We start from the raw sequence: 22516 nt of genomic DNA on the forward strand, positions 1-22516 counted from the left end.
CAAAATACAGAAAATTAACATGCAGGTACAGCAACAATTGGGAATGCAAATGGTATGCTATCCTTTATTGCAAGGGGGTTGAAGTAGAAGAGTAAGGGGGATAGAAATTCATCTCAGGCAGTTTCAGATCAGCCGTCCGTTATACGCTGCGCCTGATATTCAGTTCCATTGCAGTCGGCAGAATTAAATATTAGGCGCTGCATATAATGGACGGCCGATCCGATACTGCCCATTTTGCACCATCGCCCGGGATGAATTTCTATTCCCAGAAGTCTTTCTGCAATTATATAGCACTTTGGTGAGACCACATCTGGAGTACCATGCACAGTTTTGGTCTCCTTATCTAAGGAATGATATACTTGGTTTAGAGGGGCTGCAACAAAGGTTCACTAGATTGATTCCTGAAATGTCCTATGAGGAGAGATTGAGTAGAACAGGCAGATATCCTGTGGAGTTTAGAAGAAAGAGAAGTATTCGCATTGCAACATGTAACATTTTTAGAGGGCTTGACAGGGAACATTCTGTTTCTGTTGGCTGGAGAGTCCAGGACTAGGGATCTAGGCCTCAGGGTAATGGGTTGGCCGTTTCGGATTGAAATGAGGAGAAATTTCTTCACTTAGAGGGTTGTGAATTGATGTTTGGAATTCTCTAGCCCAGAAAGTTGTGGATGCTCAATAGTTGAGTTCATTTAAGATTATTTGATAGATTTTTGGGCACTAAGGGTATCAAGGGGTATAGAGATCAAGCAGGAAAATGAAAATGATATTAAAATTCAGCCATAATCTCATTGAATGGCAGAGCAGGCTTGATGAACCCTATAACCTATACCTGCTCTTATTTCTTATCCTCTTATTATGGCCTAAACATATCTTCCTTGGCCATTGGGAAGTTCTGACATTAGAAAACAAAATCATGAAACTATGATTTAAAAATAATTGCAGTACAAGTTTGGAGCTGTTCATTTCTTATTGTGATGTTGTTGTGCTGTAGAATCCACTCCTTTGTAAACATGGCAGATTCCTCAACATGGGAGTCCCCTCCACAGGGAGGCTATATTACTGCTGAGAACTATTTCGTGAAGCTTTTTGTAACATAAATGAAGCATTGAACTGGAAAGTCCTGATAAACAAATAAAACCTGTGCAGATTTTCAGGCTTAGGTTCAAATAGTGTTGAAATGTTTCTGTTTTATGTCAAGTGGTATATAATAAATTATTGAAGGCATTAGATTGTAAAAAGTGAACACCTGTTTTTTTTTATTCGTTCATGGGATGTAGGCTTGGGTGGCTAGGCCAGCATTTATTGCCCTTCCCTAATTGCCCAGGATTCTGCTCAAATGCTTGTTTAACGGCACTTGTGGTTGGACCTATGGAGAATGATTTGACACATATTGCTGAACTAATACAACTAAAAATAAAATAATTGATCATTGTGTTACAGTTTGTGGCAACATGCTGTTCACAAAATTGCATGTTGCATATATTTACACAGCAACAATGACTGCACTTCAAAGTAATTTGATACATGAAATGGCTTCCTCAGACATAAGGCATTATATAAATTCCAATTCATTAGAAGTAAAAATATAAAAAGGAAATAAAAATGGATGGAGACCATTAAAGCAAGTTAGAATAAATTACTGAGCAGCAGAGAGAGATGTACCAGGAAAGATTCTGAAAGTTCAATATCAGAGTTGGTGCTGGTGGAAGACCTTATTTTGGAGAAATTAAGTGCTTAAAAACTGTGATTAAAAAGAGATTGAGAATACAAAAGAAAGAGTAACAAAAATGATGGGCTTGGTTTTATAGAGGCCTCGACGTTGGGATCCGTGGCGAGGGGGGACATGAAGATGGCCCCGGATGAGGCCCACCACGGACCTCAATGCCGGCAGGACCCGGGCCAATATTGCTGGCGGTGGCGAGGCCTCGTGGCGCCCCACCCCCCCCCACCCACCCCCGCCACTGCTCTGCGATGGGACTGCCACTTAAATATTTAAATAAATTAAATTACCTGAATTAATGAGTCTCCCATTGCCTCCACAATGCCTTCGGATCCCCATCCGGGGAAACGAGGCGCAACACTGGTGGGGAGGGGGGAGGAGTTAAGTTTCTCGGTGCGAGGGGAGGGGTGCAGGGTCAAATGAACATCAGAGCCTAAAAAGAATTTATAATATATTTTTGAAGAGAATGGTGGTACCCACTCATTGGGGTAATTCTAACCTAACTCACCCAATAGGAAACTATCAGAATATGGTTGACTGCCTGTTTTATACCCCTGTCCAATTTTACCTTCCATTGAGGTCACAGGAGTAGAAATGTAATTGTGTTTCACCCAGAGTTCGAGCATTAAATCAGCATTCCACATACCAATTTTGTGATGGGAAAGCTCACACCAGAAGTGTTCATAAAATGTGTATATAACATATGTATTACATATCACACCACCACCTGCAAATTCCCCTCCAAGTCTCACACCATCCTGACTTGGAACTATATCGCGGTTCCTTCACTGTTGCTGGGTCAAAATCCTGGATGTCCCTTCCTAACAGCAGTGCTAATGTACCTACCCCACATGGACTGCAGCAGTTCAAGAAGGCAGCTCACCACCACCTTCTCGAGAACAATTAGGGATGGGCAATAAATGCTGACCTAGCTAGCAATATCCACATCCCCCAAACAAATAAAAAAAAAATCAAATGTGAAATAATTGTAGTTTGCTTTAGTTGAAGACACCTGTTAATTTTCCCTCCCTCCAATCGTTTGTTGTGATTAAAATGTACTTTCAAAATTAGGGTATTCTAAATGCTCCTATTCTTGTCTCAAAGTTTGGACAATGGTCGCTTGCTTGAATTTCTGGTAAATCAAGGGGAACATTTGGAGGAAAAGGTAGCCTTTTACATCCGGGACACCTTGGAGGCCCTCCAGTATCTACACAACTGCAGGGTTGCTCATTTGGATTTGAAGGTAGTACTTATATAATTCGATATAGGATTTTTATACTCCCATTGTAAATTAATATTTTGTTGTTTCTTAAAACTTTTGTGTTTAAATTTGGTGGTTAAATGAACATCAGAAGGCTGTCTTTTTAAATTTGTTTGGGCAATGTAAATTCAGCAAATAATTAGCATGATGTTAGATAAGCTAGTTCTTCAATTCCAGCAACACCGTAAACAGTAAATATCAATGTGACGTCCTAGCTGCTTATTACATTGTGTTCAGTAACATTATATACCTTTTTTCTTTTCTTTTGCTAATTTTCTCCTCTGACCTGCTTTTCTGTCAAAGACATTAACTCTTTGCTAGGGCATGGTTCCATATTCACCAGCATCCCTTTGGTGCTACCTGTCTGAGCTGAGACAATGAGTACCTGTAGGAAATTTGACAATGGAGGGCATTACAGCTGAACCTCATTATGAGGCTGTTTTCTTCAACAGCAACTTGCATTTATATCATTCCCACTCAAGTAAAATAACATCACAGAGAACTTTACAAGTGGGAATAGGAGGATGCTTAGAAGGAATCAAAAAATGTGGACAAACAGAAGGCTGAAGAGAATTGTTGAGGCTATTGAAGGAAAGGAGAGTGGTAGCAAAGTAAAGTGCCAAAGAGGAGTGGTGAGTGGCTGAAAAATCACCGCAGATGTTAGAGTAGAGGGAACAGTAATCCAAAATCAGAGGAGCAGAGAGTGCGAGTAGGAACCCAGCGCTGGGGAGATTGCTGAGGTAAGATGGCGGGAAGCCATGGAGAGATTTGAAAACATGCACAAGGGGTGAGATATGGATACACTAAGTAGTAGACATGACAATAATGGGGCTGATAAATGTGTGTGCGGGTGCTGGCACTCTCTTCTATGACCCCATTTCTCCAAGATCCTTTTATATTCCTGTTTTTCAAATACTTATCCCTTTCTCTTTTAAATGTTCTAGTTTCTGCCTGAATAGCCCTTTATGATGAATCATCCAATGGCATATTAGCCCTCAGTTCAAAGACCGTCCTTCTCCTTTCCCCTCTTTTCATAGAGTTAGAATCCTAGGTCTCAAAACCCTTGCTTCCAATTCAGCCACCAATGGAAACAATCTTTCACTATTTATCCAAAAGAAAGCCTTTAGGTTTCACTTACCTTTTTATTGGCTGCTTCTCCCAAAGTGCTGCTCACATTAAGCATGTTGCTACTGCTGCTGCTGCAGGCTCTGCAGAAATTGCTGGGCTCCACCCCTCCACCACATTTCCCACTCTCCCTCTCTTGCCCCTTTGACCGAGCCCCAGTCACTCCAACCCCCAGTCTCCCTTTGTCTTCCCTCAATCGAGCCCCAATTCCCAGTCTCCCTCTCTCCTCTATCCAAGCCCCATTCTCCTGACCCATATTCTCCAATTTCCCTCCCTCAGCACGCCCCATTCCTGGCCCCCCATTCCTTTGTCCCTCTCTCTTCCTTGTTTCCTCTTTCCCTAAAGATCCCATTCTACATCGCCCAATTCCCTCGTTTCCCTATCACCGCAGTTTTTTCTCTCTCCATGCCTCCATCCCCCAACTCCAAGTTGGCTGACACTCTCTCTCAACCCCCAATCCCCTTCTCTCCAGCCTCTTTTCGCCCACATCCAATTCAGCACTGCACCTGTCCCTGCTCTGTCTCTCTCTTTCTCTCTCCCTCCCCAGACTCCTGGATGTTTTTTCACCAGCTAATCCAGTTTCTAGTCACCCCAAAACTGTGGCTGGCTCTCTGTGGCAGTAGCTTGTGACATCATGGAGAAAGAGGGAGGTGCTGTTGTGGCAGGAAATTTGTAGGACAAAATTCCTCCGGTCTGTTAGCAGCATTAGCCAAGAGATTCATAACCCATTCCAGGAAACTCCAGAACAAGCCAGGAGGATTGATAACACTAGTGGGGTGGAATTTTGGCAGTAGAGGACAGATACATAAGTTGGAACTTCCTTGCAAATAATAAGAAAATCTTTGAGATGCCTTTAGACAACTAGAAATCTGATCAATGCCAATGATTAACAATGGTTCTGGAGGCAGATATCTGCTTGTACACAAATACACAGTTGTGGAATGGGGTGTCCTATGAGAAGACCTAAAATTAAGGTTATTTCTGCACCAAGAGGGAGAGGACAGTGTAGGGAAATTGGAGATTATTGGACCTATTGCTCCATATTAGTGCTAAACTGAACAGGCTTGAAGTCAATAATTTGCATTCACATAGGCCTAAGTAAACAATGCAAATGGCACTGTTTCAGCTTTATTAATAAATATTTTCCTTTCTAACAGCCAGAAAATCTGTTGATTGATCTTCACACACCTGTGCCACGTGTCAAGCTTATAGATTTGGGTGATGCTGTTCAAATCACAACTTATTATTATGTACATCAGTTGTTGGGAAATCCAGAATTTGCAGCTCCTGAAGTAATTCAGGGAACACCAGTTTCACTAAGCACAGACATCTGGAGTCTTGGGGTCCTCACTTATGTGATGCTAAGTGGGGTATCCCCCTTCTTGGATGAGAGCGTAGAGGAGACATGCATGAACATTTGTCGACGAGATTTCAGTTTCCCTGATGAGTATTTTCAGGGAGTCAGCCATGTTGCTAGAGACTTCATAAGGGCCCTGCTTCAAGGAGACTTCCGCTGGAGACCCACAGCTGCCACTTGTTTACAAAATCCTTGGCTACATCCTCAGAATGACAGTTACTCCACAACCCCACTGGATACCTCACGGTTGGCTTTGTTTATTGAGCGCCGCCGACATCAAAACGATGTGCGTCCTGTCAGCAATGTGAAAGGTTTCTTACCAAGTAATCTTGGATCAAGGATGTGAAGCAATAGTGACCTGTACATACTGAGTCACTAACATGCTGAACAATCATTGAAGTAGTTCACTCCACACAGAGCTGGAATAGTGGGGCTGAGCACAACTTGAATAGATTTAAACAGGTTTATGTTATAATAGAATCATGTATATAGAGTGTTTCTGAAGTATTATCCTTGGAGGTACATGGCAAACCAGATGAGCAAATTTCAATCTATTTACTTTAGATTGAGTGCAAATGTTTTAAACCTTTGAGAAATGACTATTCTTTGAAGTTTTAAAGAGAAATGAGTTTTGTATTGCCTATAACAACTGCAAAATTAAACTCCTGGATATTTCACATGCTGAATGTTGAAAAATAGATGCCAAGAAAATGCACAAAATTGCATCAATAATCATATACTCGAAACAAAGTAAATTAAATGCTTTAAATTATTTAGTTTAATAAAGCAATGCTGTTCTAGCCCATGAAAAGCTTGTAGGTAGTCTGTGAGATGCAATTTTAAGAATATGCACTACAGGTGAGGAACCAAACTGGTACCTGTGCATTTTGGGAAATTGTGGCTGCATAATTTTTCCATTTCTTAGTGACTGGACCCACAGTCTCACAAAATGCAGAGCTGCAGTGAGGCCTCCTCTAGTAGCACATATTCATTCCTTCATTATCAAAAAATCTTTTTTTAATCCAGTTTTCTCTCCTTGTGATCTGGGAGGCCTCAGGTACTTCACCCAAGTGCCTCTCTTCATGTGTGAACCTAGATGGTGAGTGTTGACAGTCTATTGTAGCCAATCCTGCGCTCATCAATTTCAGCATACATGCACTCCAATTGTAATTAAAGGATAGCAATCAAGAGCAGGAACGCAAGCTAATTTTTCTTATTCTCCTCCCTAACTCACTGGTATTAAGGTTAATTTTACCATCTCTACTTCCACCCTGGTTTATATCAGTTAATTTTATAGCAATCATTAAACCTGGCACTTTCTTATTCTGTGTGGCCTAGAACCACACCGTGTGATGCTTTTAACCCACTCAGCGATAATGGAACTTAAAGCAAAATTAAAGGTCCCTTATGTTCTTCTGAAAGCTGCATTGTCATCTGGAATCAGATTTAGACGTAGTGAAAATAATGTTCTATATATCACCCCGGTTAATTCTCATAGTCATTATTTTGTACGAGTACGACCAAAGGTGTGCAAGATTGTCCCGATTGAATAAGAACCATAAAAATACTATTATTAAATTAGGAGAGATTTGCAAGCCTACTACCATTTTTCACACCCAAAAAATACCCCTTTTTACATGCAAGAATTGCAAGCTTAAAATTCAGGATTATGAAAAGCCTTATAAAAAGACTATTTTATTTGTTCATGGGATGTGGGCATCACTAGCGAGGCCAGCATTTATTGCCCATCCCTAATTGCCCTTGAGAAGGTGGTGGTGAGCTGCCTTCTTGAACCGCTGCAGTCAATGTGGGGCAGGTACACCAACAGTGCTGTTAGGAAGGGAATTCCAGGATTTTGACTCATCGACAGTGAAGGAATGGCGATATAGTTCCAAGTCAGAATGGTGTGTGGCTTGGAGGGGAATTTGAAGGTGGTGGTTTTCCCATGCATCTGCTGCCCTTGTCCTTCTATGTGGTACAGGTCACGGGTTTGAAAGGTGCTATCGAAGGAGCCTTGGCGAGTTGCTGCAGTGCATCTTGCAGATGGTACACACTGCTGCCACTGTGCATTGGTGGTGAAGGGAATGAATGCTGAAGGTGGTAGATGGGGTGCCAATCAAGCGGGCTGCTTTGTCCTGGATGGTATCGACCTTTTTGAGTGTTGTTGGAGCTGCACCCATTCAGGTAAGTGGAGAGTATTCCATCACACTCTTGATTTGTGCCTTGTCAATGGTGGACAGGCACTGGGGAGTCGGGAAGTGAATTACTCACCGCAGAATTCCCAGCCTCTGACCTGCTCTTGTAGCCACAGCATTTATGTTGCTGGCCCTGTTCAGTTTCTGGTCAATGGTAATCCCCCGGATGTTGATAGTGGGGATTCAGCGACGGTAATGCCATTGAACATCAAGGGGAGATAGTTAGATTCTCTCTTGTTTAAGATGATCGTTGGCTGGCACTTGTGTGGCGCAAATGTTACTTGCCACTTATCAATACAATCCTGGATGTTGTCCAGGTCTTGCTGTATCTGGACATGGACTGCTTCAGTATGTGAGGAGCTGAAAATGGTGCTGAACATTGTGCAATCATCAGTGAGCATCCCCATTTCTGACTTTATGATGGACGGAAGGTCATTGATGAAGCAGCTGATGATGGTTGGGCCTACGACACTACCCTAAGGAACTCCTGCAGTGATGCCCTGAGACTGAGATGATTGACCTCCAACAACCATCTTGCTTTGTACTAGGTATGACTCCAACCAGTGGAGAGTTTTTCCCCTGATTCTGATTGACTCCAGTTTTGTTAGGGCACCTTGAAGCCACACTTGGTCAAATGCTGCCTTGATGTGAAGGGCAGTCACTCTCACCTCACCTCTGTAGTTCAGCTCTTTTTCCCATGTTTGGACAAAGGCTGTAATGAGGTCAGGAGCTGAGTGTACCTGGCGGGACCCACACAGAACATAGGGGAGCAGGTTATTGCTGAGCAAGTGTCGCTTGACAGCACTGTTGACAACCCCTTCCATCACTTTACTGATGATCGAGAGTAGATTGATAGGGCGGTAATTGGCCAGGTTGGATTTGTCCTGCTTTTTGTGCACAGGATATACATGGGCAATTTTCCACATTGCCGGGTAGATGCCAGCGTTGTAGCTGTACTGGAACAGCTTGGCTAGGGGTATGACTAGTTCTGGAGCACAAGTCTTCAGTACTATTCCTGGAATATTGTCAGGGCCCATACCCTTTGCAGTATCCAGTTTCTTGATATCACATGGAGTGGGAACCTCAGGAGAAGGCCAAGATGGATCATCTACTTGGCACAGCTGGCTGAAGATGGATGCAAATGCTTCAGCCTTAGCTTTTGCACTGATGTGCTGGGCTCCCCCATCATTGAGCATGGAGATACTTGTGGAGCCTCCTCCTCCTGTTGTTTAATTGTCCACCACCATTCATGACTGGATGTGGCAGGACTGCAGAGCTTCGATCTGATTCATTGGTTGTGGGATCGCTTAGCCCTGTCTATTGCATGCTGCTTCCGCTGTTTGGCATGCAAGTAGTCCTGTGTTGTAGCTTCACCAGGCTGACAGCTCATTTTTTAGGTATGCCTGGAGCTGCTCCTGCCATGTCTTCCTGCACTCTTCATTGAATCAAGGTTGGTCCCCAGGTTTGATGGTAATGGTAGAGTGGGGGATGTGCTGGGCCATGAGTTTACAGATTGTGGTTGAGTACAATTCTGCTGCTGCTGATGGCCCACAGCGCCTCATGGGTGCACAGTTTTGCATTGCTAGATCTGTTCAAAATCTATCCCATTTAGCACAGTGGTAGCGCCACACAACACGATGGTGGGTATCCTCAATGTGAAGACGGGACTTTGTCTCCACAAGGACTGTGCGGTGGTCACTCCTACCAATACTGTCATGGACAGATGCATCTGTGACAGATAGATTGGTGAGGATGGGTTTTTTCTCTTGTTAGTTCCCTCACCATCTGCTGCAGACCCAGTCTTGCAGCTATGTCCTTTAGGACTCGGCCAGCTTGGTCAGTAGTGGTGCTACCGAGCCACACTTGGTGATGGGCATTGAAGTCCCCCACCCAGACTACAGTCTGTGCCCTTGCTACCCTCAGTGCTTCTTCCAGTTGGTGTTTAACATGGAGAAGCACTGATTCATCAACTGAAGGGGGGCAGTTGGTGGTAATCAGTAGGAGGTTTCCTTGCTCATGTTTGACCTGATGCCATGAGACTTCATGGGGTCTGGAGTCAGTGTTGAAGACTCCCACGGCAACTCCCTCCCAACTGTATATCACTGTGCTGCCATCTCTGGTGAGTCTGTCCTGCCGGTGGGACAGGAGATACCCACGGATGGTGATGTTGGTGTCTGGGACATTGTCTGTAAGGTATGATTCAGTGAGTATGACTATGTCAGGCTGTTGCTTGACTCATCTGTGGGACAGCTCTCCCAACTTTGGCATAAACCCCCAGATGTTAGTAAGGAAGTCTTTGCAAGGTCAACAGGGCAGGGTTTGCTGTTGTTTTTTCCAGTGCCTAGGTCAATGCCGTGTGGTCCGTCTGGTTTCATTCCTTTTCTTAGACTTTGTAGTGGTTTGATGCAACTGAGTGGCTTGCTGGACCATTTCAGAGTCAACCACATTGCTGCAACATTCTCTTTATTTTCATTCAGTTTTATGAATGGGGCCATTTTCACCTTTGCTACACCCTGAAATTGAGTACTAAGTCAGAAATAAGTCCTATTTCCATCTTGGTGAATTTCTTAATTGGGCCGGGGGCTGAAACTGCCATCTGAAATAGGCGAGAGCTTCATTTGCCTTTTAAAATAGTTTAGGGATGACATCCACATGATTCATTTGCATGCAAGAAATTACCTCAGCTTAAAAGAATGAAATGCTGGCGGAGGTTCTATTTCCCAAATGAAGTTAGACTGGCAGATTCCAATGGCATCATTACGATATATAAATTGGCATAGTGCAATCCTGATCTATGGGGTTGATACAAGGGAATGACAGCAAGGGCAACTTTCACTGAGAGGTCCTCATGCAGCTCCCAATTCACTTTCAGCAGCTCTCAAACAGAGGTATGTATCCTGGGCTGCACTGTCACTTGTTTAGAGACTGATGCTTGCACTGTGGTTACTATTCTCTTTTAATTGCCTATCCTGTCAGCCTTGTGAAAGGCCGATAATGTACTGAGATGTCTTTTGAGGCTCGGCGAAAGCTTTCACAATGTTTGGCGCCATCCATTAAATCTGATTTATTCATGATTTTCCTCTTCCCATTTAATGTGCTCCTACATCTGAGTCTGCATCTGCTGACCCGTTGTTGTCATTATTTATGCAAATGAGCTACTCCAGAGATTTAAGTGTTACTAACATTGACCTTCATATGGGATTTGCAATAGTTTTTAATCATTTAGAATTAATGTAGACTGAAAACAGCCCCAATGAATTTTATAATAGGCTGGATTTTGCAGTAAAAATAATATTGAGGCTATCAGTACCCACTATATTAAGAAATAAATCAGACAGCATCTTCTGGGTCTGGATTTTCAACTGCCGGTGGGGGCAGGAGCAGATGCATGCGCAATTTGAAAATCGCATTCCCAGAGGGCGACACTGGGCTCTGATGCCTCTGGAATGCAAAATGATTTTGAAAGGGACGTTGGGAGGGGGAGAAATGGGAAAGCTGAATACCTCCAATTAATTGGTTGTTGAGTTCATTGAGGAGCTCATTGAAAGTCTTGTTAAGAGCAGTTTGTGATACTCAATAGAAGGGCATGGGGAAAACGTGATGTCTGGAACACAGCAGGGTGCAGATGTCATGAACACTATAAGGGCTATTGGAAGAGCTGTTTAACATATTTTAGAAGTGCAAAATAAGGCTCAGCTGCTCAAACAATGGCACAGGGTAGCCACTGCTGGGGCTGAAAGACTTACATTTGTGAGTGGTGAATGGTAGGAATCTGGAAAAGGATGTGAAGCTGTTGGCATCACTTGGGCAGTGGGGTTGGCAGGGGAAGGCCTGGTGAACGAACAAACACCAGCTGAGGGAATTAAGATGGGAACAGGCTACTCTGAAATTGGACAGAGCAGCAGATGCATCCTCCTGGACAGCAGGAGGCCAGAGGAGCACAGCCAGGGACTGCAAGGGGAGGAAGGCACAACCCAAGACATCGGGTGTACCGTTCAAGAGTCAATTACCTGCAAATGACAGAATGCCAGTGCCGTAGGAGGCTGTGCCTATCCAGGTGGATGGTCTCGGACATTTGTGCTCTGATTCACAATGACGTGAGGCCTCATGGCCCCCACAGCAGTCCCTTAGCTGCACCTTTCAAGGTCAATGTGGCATTGAATTTTAATGCAACTGTGTCGTTCCAGGGATCATTTGCAGACCTAGGTGGCATCTCACAGTCGGCAGCTCATCACGCCATCAGGCAGGTCATGGATGCCCTATTCCAGAGGGCGGGGGAATACATTCACATTGACACAGATGGGCCTGCACAGGCACAGAGGGCATTGGTCTCTGCCACCATCGATGGATTCCCTCAGGTCCAGGGGGTCATCGATTGCACCCACATAGCCAGTCGAGGCACAGATTGAGGAGCCAGTCAGATTCCTGAACAGAAAAGGTTACCACTCATTGAATGTCCAGCTGGTCTGTAACCACAGGAAGTGAATCTTGCAGGTTGCTTCCTGGGCAGCTGTCATGACTCCTTTATCCTGTGAGAGCCCCAGGTGCCGCACCTCTTCAGACCCACATCCAGATTCCCAACAGTGGCTGCTGGGAGATAAGGGTTATTCCCTAAAGAGATGGCTCCTGACTCCCGTCCGCTACCCAGACATGGATGCAGAGAGGCGCTCCAACCAGAGCCATCTACTAACATGGACCTGCATTGAACAGACCATTGGCCTCTTGAAGATGTGCTTCTGTTGCCCTGACTGGATGGCTAGTGCCAGAGTGTCTCCTACCATGATTGTCTGCTCTGCCCTGCACAACATAACACTGGAGAGAGGCTTGGAGATGGATGAAGCGGCAGAACTGGAATGCCACTCCACCTCAAAGGAGGACAGGGAGGAGGAAGAAGAGGAGGAAAGAGGAAAGGATTGTTCCAGAGATGGCTGGCGCCCAGGCATTTGAGGATGACTGGCGCTTCTGTCCCAGACCTCAGGGTGAACAGCAGGCTGGGGTGGCCACATTCAGCAGCATCTCACCTGATTACTTACAAACCCTTATGACAGATGACCCCTAAACTCACCTTCCAGCATAGAGAGCTATCATTCCGTGATGATCAGTTTCTGAGGAGTCCTAATGCCAATCATGACCATAGAGAATGACGTTTCCACCACCAACATTCTCCAATATCTCATAGAATGGAAATACAGCAATCCCAGGCCCACCAGGCCCCCTCAGCCACCCAACAAAAATCCATCCCCCTTTTGACATGATGCATCAATAATACACATATCAGTTTGAACACACGAACAATTGATATTGAAATGAAAACAAAAGAGCAGACCAATGTCAACAACAGCATCCAGGTGACCCATTAAGTGAAATTAATGGTGTGGCATCTTTCTTTCTCTACCACTTCTACAGTGTGCACCCACCACAATGGCAGAGGATGAGGTGGAAGCAGCCTGCTCCCTTGTCTCTGCCTCTGGCTGAGATGCCCCTGGCTTCAGCCCTCATCTTCAAGGTGCCCGTGGGGAGTCTTCCATAGGTTGCCACACCTGCGTCATTGCAGGAGCAGCCTCCGCCACAGGGCCTTGTGGCACAGATGTTTCCTGGGTCAGAGAGGGCGAGGGGCGGAAGGGTGATGCCGGTGCCCCCTGAGGGATGGCCCCTTCATCTGCCACTTCGACTGACTCACCCCTTTCCTGCTCCCTTGGATGCTGGTTGAAGCCATCGACTGGGACACAGCTGGCATCCACTCCGACCATCTCAGCGCCATCAGTGATACTGAACTGTCAGTGGTACAGAGTCTTACTTTTTCTGTGCATATCAGCACACTCCTGATGCATCCACTCAGAAAGGTGCTGCATATAGCTCTCCAAGTGATTGTCAATCTCTCAATGCAGGAGTCCATGCTCTCGAAACCCTGAATCATGATGGAGCACATGCGCTGCATGGACTACTCCATTGCCTGCCTATGGCTCCTCAAGGCCTCAGGAAACTGCAACAAATGGGGACTTATCTGCCTCTGATTCTCAAGGAAGACACTCCTTGTTTGTGTCACCTGAGGCCCAGCATCTTTGCTTTGCAGAGCATCACTGTGTCTGTCCTCTGTCCTCCGAGGGGACTGCCCACAGCTGATTCTGCCACATGCTCCTCCTCCTGCTCATACATGATGTGAAGTTTACCCAGTGTTTCCTATTCTAATCTAGCTTGTGGCTCGACCAATGTGAGTATGTCTGCACTAGTGGAAGGTGCTGAGGAATGATGTGATGGTGCTGGCTCTGGTAGCTCTCCCCCCGCCGAAGAGGTTGGCAACATCTGTTGTTCAGCACTGCACTCCCCCTCAGCTACAGGCCCTGTGGGAGACACAAGAAGGTGGTTATGAGAACTCGGCCTACTCAACGTGTTCCCCCAACACAAGCCACCTCCTAGAAGACATCGGTCGACGAACCAAAGTGTACATTGGGTAGGAGTCTCCTCCATGCCCTTTACCGCAATATAGAGCAATCAAATGATCTCGGTCTCCCATCTCCCAGGGACTGACACATTGGCACCTTGCTAATATCATTGCTGCCTCCTCCATTGGCATGAGACTTTGCAGCTCTGGCATACTGCTACCTGTTCTGGCCATTTCATGGGCATTGTGGGCTTTCTTTTCCTGCAGGATGAGGAGAGAAAGATTCATGAGTAGGATGCCCTCCTTCACCTATTCCAGCATGACATTCACATGAACTGGGACACTCTTCAGTGATGACCCCTTCTGAATATTGGCGCATATGTGAGGTTGGCTGCCGTATCAGTGATAGAACTGGCCACTTGAACTGACAATGTCAGGCAAACCTATGAACATTCTGAGAGACCGGTCCACCTGCATTTTTTTGTATGCAGAGTTGGTCACCTGTCACCCGTGTGCCACATACCACTCATCTTTCCAGACCTTTTAAGTTATTGCATCTCTTGCGGCACTGGACCCACGTCCTTCAGGTCACTCCCCTGCTGCTGAAATCATTCGCCACCTCCACCCATGCCTTTTGTGTTTCGTTTGTGGGTTCCTTCTCCAGATGGTGGGAAGAACTTGTCTCTCCTGTCAGTGCCAGCCTCTCTTAATGCCTTGAGGGAGGTGTCTGAGAATCGGCAGCTGCCTATGGCTGCCTGCTCATTCCATCACTTTTTGTGGAAGTCCCCTGCTGCCCCATTTCTTCAGCAAGCCCGGCCATCCCTGCACTCGCCTTTCCAAAGGGCTGTCCTTCACCGAGTTCCGCCTCCTTGCTAGTTCTGACGCCGCTAATTGGGTGCTACTCTTGTCCTCAGCCAATTAGGCCCTTTGCATTTACCATGGCTCCCTGATGCAGTCTTGCCACCAGGGCATTTTCCCAGCAAGGGGCTGTGTTGTGGATGTCCTAAGAAGGCAGGCAGCCGATTTACATACTTAAAGGCCCAATTAAGGGTCATTTTACGGAGCTGCCAGCATTTTGTTGAAGGTGGAGAGGCTCCCTGCCGCAAGGGGAGGCGGGCACCTTCATGGAGACGGCCTCCCTATTGCAGCCTGGGAGAGGGCCATTGGGGCTAAAGGCTTTGAGGCACAAAGAGGGGACCACGGGCAGGAATGGACAGCCCCAACTGTCTCCTGGAGGGCTTTCCCCTCATGAATTTTTAATTTTTTTTAAACTTACCTGCTGGAGGCTTGAGGTCTCCTGCATGCATCAGCAGTGATCCCCTCTCCTGGTGGCACGACCGAGGTTTTAGAGCTGCCAGCCCTCTGATTGGGCCGGCAGCATCTGGAACCTGCCCACCATCCTTAATCGGACAGCGCACCTGCTGTTGGCCAATTAGAGGCCGCCTGTGGTAAATTCACCGAGCCAGTCCCAACGTCAAGGTCCCAAAGCCTGTGGTAAAATTCAGGCCAATTATTAACACCTCTCGGTTTAGACTTGGTGTGCGTCAGTAAGGATTCTTAAATCTGATTGAGGAAAGTGACGCACCATTGCTTGCCCTGTTCACATAGGCCCCAGAGGGCACCCTGCTGCTTTGACTCCTAATAACCGCAACGTCCAGTAAGTATAATGAATGGCGAGCATCGTTTGACAGGAAAATCTGGACCATTATGCATAATTCTGTAATGTACAGAGATTGGTGATGGGAGTGATTGCTATAGCATTACAATGCAACATTGTGAATGTGTTCACACAGGTCGTCAAGCTGATTGGCTAATTTCATTTTTGAATGTTTTAATCTAGCATATCAAAAGGGCTATTGATGGCTTGAATTTCCTGCTTTCCTTAAATCCCACAGTTCAGAATGACTTTTCAGAATTACACAGTAATATGGTGCTTATATCAACTCTGTCCATCTGCCAAAATATCTTCATTTGCCTACATTGTTATGTTTGCCTACGTAACAGTGACTACAATTGAAAAATAATTTGTGTAAAGCACTTTTCGATGTTTCTCAGAAATGATATGGTGCTATGTAAAAGTTTTTTTTCTTTATATTTAATTACCAAGTAGATAGCAATAAAGATCAAACTCTGATGATTTAATGAGCTTATCCTTTGATTATCTGAGCCACATTGAATAGAGAGATGCCAAGTTCAATCCTCAGTCTGTGCTAAGTTAGATGATCTCACTTGAGTGATCACAGTTAAGCTGTAATTGGCCTGCACGCTCCGGTGTTAGTGAGGAGGAAAACAGGCTTAGGGTTCCTTCCTTTGGTGACTATCCAGTGACTACGGCTGGAAGCACACTTATTTGAACATTGCAAGGGCAGGACCAGGCACTGCAGGGACACTCCTATGGAGAAATAGCCTGCCAACAGTCACACATGAAGAATAACTGGTACTGGGGAAATGATACCCGTGCATCTTTTATGCAACTACAAGTCAAAGACCTTCAGAGGAGTGTGAGAGAATTCTTAAAGGAAAAAAAATCAAATTACGCTTTGTTGTGTAACAGCAATTCTGTCACAAATGAAGGGCAGCAGACACTCCAAAACTTTGAAAAAATGGATAAGTAATGCATAATATTTAAATAATTATGTTACTATTACATCTAATACAATACTTATGGAGTTTTTCACATGCCACCAAGACGATCCCTCCACATCTTTTATTTTCGTTGAATCAATTTTTATGCTGTTTGTGTGACCATAAATATTCCCTACCATATACTCAACTAACATCTTAGATGAGTACAGTGACATTCTTTAAAGACTGGAAAAATTGATGTAATTTTTAGGGTGATGTGAAAACAAATATCTAGATTGCAAGTAGTAAAACAAAGCACATAATGACAAGAAGGAGTGAATTTGGGCTGGGGTTAAAATATTGGTGGCTTGGCACTCACTGAAACATCAGCGTTATTTTAACAGGTGAATTTTGGGCAGCGCCTGAAGCCCTCGCAGCAGACAGGTGAGGGCCTCATTGACATTCATAGGCCAAGGTCTGATGACAGCAGTCAAACCCCGGTTAAATTTTAATCAGCTGCAGGAAGGCCATTATCTGGAGCCGGCCTCATCAGAGAAATCCAGCGCACAGGTAAAACAGGCCAAGAAGAGGGCTGAAAAGCTAAAATATTTCAGTTTTTAACTGATTTCAGGAGAAGCAGAAGTATTCCTCCAGGTCCCACAAAGAATTCTTGGGCCTCTCCAGCTCCAATTCGTTTTCTGCCTGGGACCTCCCTTCAGCTACCCTGCTGGAAACCTATCCTTCAGGTTCCCGACTAGCTTCCTGACGCATTCACCCAACTCCCACCCATTGGCCTGATGTCATTTATGTTGGGTTCAGGCAGGCGTTGAGCCTGTTCTATTTAAATAAAGCTCGGATGTTAAAATAACTTGGACCTCATGTTGGCGAGCCTGGGTAAATTGAACTCTCACACAGCCAGTTCCATGCTCTCCGCCCTGAGTTAGAATCGGGGCTTAAAATTCTTGCATTGTACAATAGGTCAATCATTGGGATTGGACATAAAATTTTAAAGTTTTATACAGCAGAATGTAACTTACTAACAAAGTGCTAGAATGCAATAGAGCTCTAATGGCAAGCTGTTACTTTCAATTGTGAAACAGAAATTGTAGCATAGCACAAAGGGATGATAACATTCTATGAAAACATTGAAACCAATGCACAGCAACATGCAGAAAATCCTTGCTGCTTATCTTTATTGTAAATCTATTTTTTTTCCTTCAGTGCTTAGTTCTATGAGTAAAACTTTCAGAAGTTCCTGGCATTGCCATATCTTCATTTTTAGACTCAACAGTCTGCATTCTTAATTGACTGCTCAGAAATTTCTAAAATGCAAGCTAGGCATCGAAGGTCATAGAGTCATAAAATTATACTGCACAGAAACAGGCCCTTCAGCCCATCGTGTCTCTGCCGGCCATCAAGCACCTATCTATACTAATCCCATTTTCCACCACTTGGCCCGTAGCCTTGTATGCTATGGCATTTCAAGTGCTCATCTAAATACTTCTTAAATGTTGTGAGGTATTTTAATCTATGTGGAGACATTTAATTATTAAGATTTTTCAATGAATTTTCATTATTAGTAAAACAACTAACAGAACTCAAGGCATAATCCCATCATCCCACCCTCCTCATTCTTCCCCAATTCTGTCTAGTTTTAGCTCTGGAATATGATAGTAACCAAGCTGCTGACTCAAGAGGGAATACAAATGACATTATGCACCTTTAAATGATATTTGCATATCAGCACAATCGACAGTCATGATTTTCTTGATCTCCTTGGACACCAGCTTGAGTCAGCCAGTTGTTTTCCACAAATGGTCTAATTGATTGGATTCCGCAGCCAAGTCTGTTGCTGTTCAGATTGGTCAGAGGCGGCCTGTTATCTGATGGTGACTCTTGTGTCATTATACATGCACTGAAGTCACAAACAATACTTAGTGCCCAATGCACATTTTGTCAGTAGTTGTGCCACTGCATCTGCTGAAAATTATGGAAAAGTTTGTTGACGGTTTGGCTTACCATGCTGAAAGAGACAGTATGAGGTAATGGCCATTGAAAAAGATTAAACAGAAATATTGGTAATAGTGATGGAGGGGGTAACATTGTTTTCTCTTTCAGGCTGTTCTTTCATTCTCCTGTAGACAGCAGGAGCAGGGCAGTCTACTGCTCCCTGATCAGATCAGCAACAGACATTTTTTTATTATAGTGGGAATGAACCCTCTTGCCTGAGCATAGTACTCCAGCCAGCAGCTGCCCAGCTGAGAATAGATAAACAGTTAGGTTTGAGCAACACATGAACTCATCATCTGGTTACAGATTGACTGCTAGCATGCTTGCCTTACCAGGTCACTGATATACAAATTTTGAAAACCTATTTCTGAACCTATCTCTGAATGAAACCTTAAAGGTTGTTTCTCCAGGCCCCTTCATTAAATCCATTGTTTAACCAGCAAAACTTCTGCCTATAGTTTTCTTTGAAACTGCCATTTTATTGGGTTATCTCGACCTATTTAAATATCATCCATAAGTCTTCATACAAGCTTTAACAAATTATGCTACAACAATGAAATGACCACACTGATATCAGCAAATTTTATTATGTATGGCATTTAATCCTAGGTGTTAGTTATAACTTCTTGATGCTGGTATGCACTGTGACACACTTTTTAATACATACACGAAATCATCTTTTCCCTTCATGCTTAAAATTACTTTTATTCAGTTTGCTGAACTAATAATATTCAAAGTTAGATTTTTAAATTAAAGATTGATTTTGATTTTTTTAAAGATTATGAATACCTATATTGTTTGCAATAACTTATTTTACAAACATATCACTAATATACATTCTTAAAGTTGATATATAATGGAGTGTGATCCCACAGATGGTTGGAGTACCTGAAAGACAAATGCACCATTTGTAAAGTATAAATTTCACAAATGTGTGCAATGTTGTCACTCATTTATGGAAGTGCTAGTTATGTTAGCTGAGCCTTGTCATCTTAGAAACTTGTTACCTTGTTCTGCTTAATATATATTTCACATTTCTGCACAAGGCAATTCTGTACAGTTAGTGTTAGTAAACAATCAGACCAAACAAAGCATTTCTAAGGCTGACTTTTGAAGCAGTAATGACTTATTTTTACATTATAGAATTTAATAAGGATACATGCAGCTTTACAGCCTTAAAGTATCTCAGTTGCTTGCCTCAGCACTATTCCATGTCAGCCTTTTATTCATCATTAAGCTTTGTTGCATATTTTTAGTACTAAATGTTATATAAAGTTGGGTGTATATATTTAATTTTTGATGATTTACGGAGAAAATATGTTGTAATTTTTGGAAAGTGGAACAGGAACATTTTAGTAATTGCTAATGATTCTTTTTACTTGTCAAAAGCTAGCAGACTGTGTATATGCTTAATATGAATTTGAAACTGCATGCAACATCCTGTATCTCATATTATACAGTTCAAACAGGTGACTCACACATAATTAGAGTAATAAACGTTAGAATATTTCATACAATGTTTTGCTTTGGTTATAATATGTTAGCAACAATCCAAAACAGGCCTTTACTGTTTCATATGTGCTGGCTGTTTGTTATTGAATACTTAATACATTATTAAATGCTTGGTTTCTCAATATATCCCTCTCTTATTCATGTTGCCGAAATAATGATTCAGTTCTGGAGTGTCCAAGTGTGTTCTTTCATATTGAAGCTTTAGCACCATGGAAAAATTCATGTAGATCATCGACAATCTCTTGTTCTGTTTTTGTTTGTCACAGTATATGCATACATGTGAATCTAATTCTACTGTATGACCATTGCCCTGTTTGCCTCGAGCAGTCAGTATTGCAGTATAGATAGTTACTTAAATGCACAATCACCAAATTGTAAAGCAGAGGAGGTAGTTTCACCATTGGCCTGTTTAGTGTTTTGAGAATTGCATTGTGCATTTTGTTCACTTTAGAATATCATGCACACATGAACCAGCAGAGGCAGCTGGAAAAATGAAAGTAGAAGAATAACTAAGGAAAGGGTTGGGCCCAACAGAGTACAAGGGAACTAATGCGTGGATGCAGAAGATTTGGGCAGGATTCTTAATGAGTTTTTTGTCTCTGTCTTCACAAAAGAGAGGGTTGATGCAGACATTGTAGTTAAAGAGGAGGAGTGTGAAATATTAGATACGATAAGCATAATGGGAGAGGAAATGCAAGAGGGTCTGACGTCTTTGAAAGTGGATAAATCACCAGGACCGGATGGATTGCATCCCAGGTTGTTAAAGGAAGCCAGGGAGAAAATAGCTGATGCGCTGAAGATCATCTTTAAATCCTTACTAGATACAGGCAAGGTGCCAGATGATTGGAGGACATGCGAACGTTGTACCATTGTTTAAAAAGGGTGCGAGGGATAGGCCAAATAATTATAGGCCAGTCGGTCTGACCTCAGTGGTGGGTAAATTGTTAGAATCAATTCTGAGGGACAGGATAAACTGCCACTTAGAAAGGCATGGATTAATTAGGGATAGTCAGCATGGATTTGTTAAGGGAAGGTCATGTCCTACTAACAATTGAGTTTTTTGAGGAAGTGACAGTGAGGATTGATGAGGGTAGTGCAGTGGATGTGGTCTACATCGATTTTTTCAGGCTGGTCAGTAAAATGAAAGCCCATGTGAAATGTGGCAGGTTGGATCCAGAATTGGCTCAGGGACAGGAAACAAAGGGTAGTAGTCAACTGATGTTTTTGCAAATGGAAAGCTGTTTTCAGTGGCCAGTTCCACAGGGCTCAGTGTTGGGTCCCTTGCTGTTTGTGGTATATAGATTTTAGATTAGATTAGATTAGAGATACAGCACTGAAACAGGCCCTTCGGCCCACCGAGTCTGTGCCGAACATCAACCACCCATTTATACTAATCCTACACTAATCCCATATTCCTACCAAACATCCCCACCTGTCCCTATATTTCCCTACCACCTACCTATACTAGTGACAATTTATAATGGCCAATTTATCTATCAACCTGCAAGTCTTTTGGCTTGTGGGAGGAAACCGGAGCACCCGGAGAAAACCCACGCAGACACAGGGAGAACTTGCAAACTCCACACAGGCAGTACCTGGAATTGAACCCGGGTCCCTGGAGCTGTGAGGCTGCGGTGCTAACCACTGCGCCACTGTGCCGCCCCATATTAATGATTTGGACTTAAATGTGGGAGGCATGATTGGGAAATTTGCTGATGACACAAAACTTGGCCGTGTAGTTAATTGTGAAGAGGATAGCTGTAGACTCCAGAATGATATCAATGGTTTGGTCGAGTGGGCTGGAAAGTGGTGAATGGAATTCAGTCCAGGGAAGTGTGAGGTAATGCATTTGGGGAGGGCAAATATAGCGAGAGAGGCAAATATAGGGCGGCACAGTGGCGCAGTGGTTAGCACCGCCGCCTCACAGCTCCAGCGACCTGGGTTCAGTACTGGGTACTGCCTGTGTGGAGTTTGCAAGTTCTCCCTGTGTCTGCGTGGGTTTTCTCCGGGTGCTCCGGTTTCCTCCCACATGCCAAAGACTTGCAGGTTGTTAGGTAAATTGGCCATTATAAATTGCCCCTAGTATAGGTAGGTGGTAGGGAAATATAGGGACAGGTGGGGATGTGGTAGGAATATGGGATTAGTGTAGGATTAGTATAAATGGGTGCTGATGGTCGGCACAGACTCGGTGGGCCGAAGGGCCTGTTTCAGTGCTGTATCTCTAAATCTAAAAAAAAAAGAATACACAATAAACAGGAGGATATTGAGAGGGGTAGAAGAAGTGAGAGACCTTGGAGTGCATGTCCACTGAAGGTGGCAGGACAGATAGAGTGGTGAAGAAGGCATATAGATTGCTTTCCATTATTGGCTGAATACAAAAGCAGGGATGT

The 22516-nt window shown here is 43.9% G+C and overlaps 1 protein-coding gene across 7 annotated transcripts in view; it reads left to right on the forward strand.

Moving 5' to 3' along the window:
- The window catches only part of kalrna (kalirin RhoGEF kinase a), a 980827-nt gene extending 960658 nt beyond the window's left edge, over positions 1–20169 (forward strand). For all 7 annotated transcript variants that reach the window (XM_068035333.1, XM_068035338.1, XM_068035339.1 and 4 more), the window contains 2 exons: positions 2824–2962; positions 5263–20169. In XM_068035333.1, the coding sequence (XP_067891434.1) occupies positions 2824–2962; positions 5263–5808 (685 nt within the window). In that variant the 3' untranslated portion in view covers positions 5809–20169. The remainder of the gene's footprint in view (positions 1–2823; positions 2963–5262) is intronic.
- Positions 20170–22516: the final 2347 nt, after the last annotated feature.

Source organism: Heterodontus francisci, chromosome 7 (assembly GCF_036365525.1).
Source record: "Heterodontus francisci isolate sHetFra1 chromosome 7, sHetFra1.hap1, whole genome shotgun sequence".
In the NCBI taxonomy this organism is placed as follows: Eukaryota; Metazoa; Chordata; class Chondrichthyes; order Heterodontiformes; family Heterodontidae; genus Heterodontus; species Heterodontus francisci.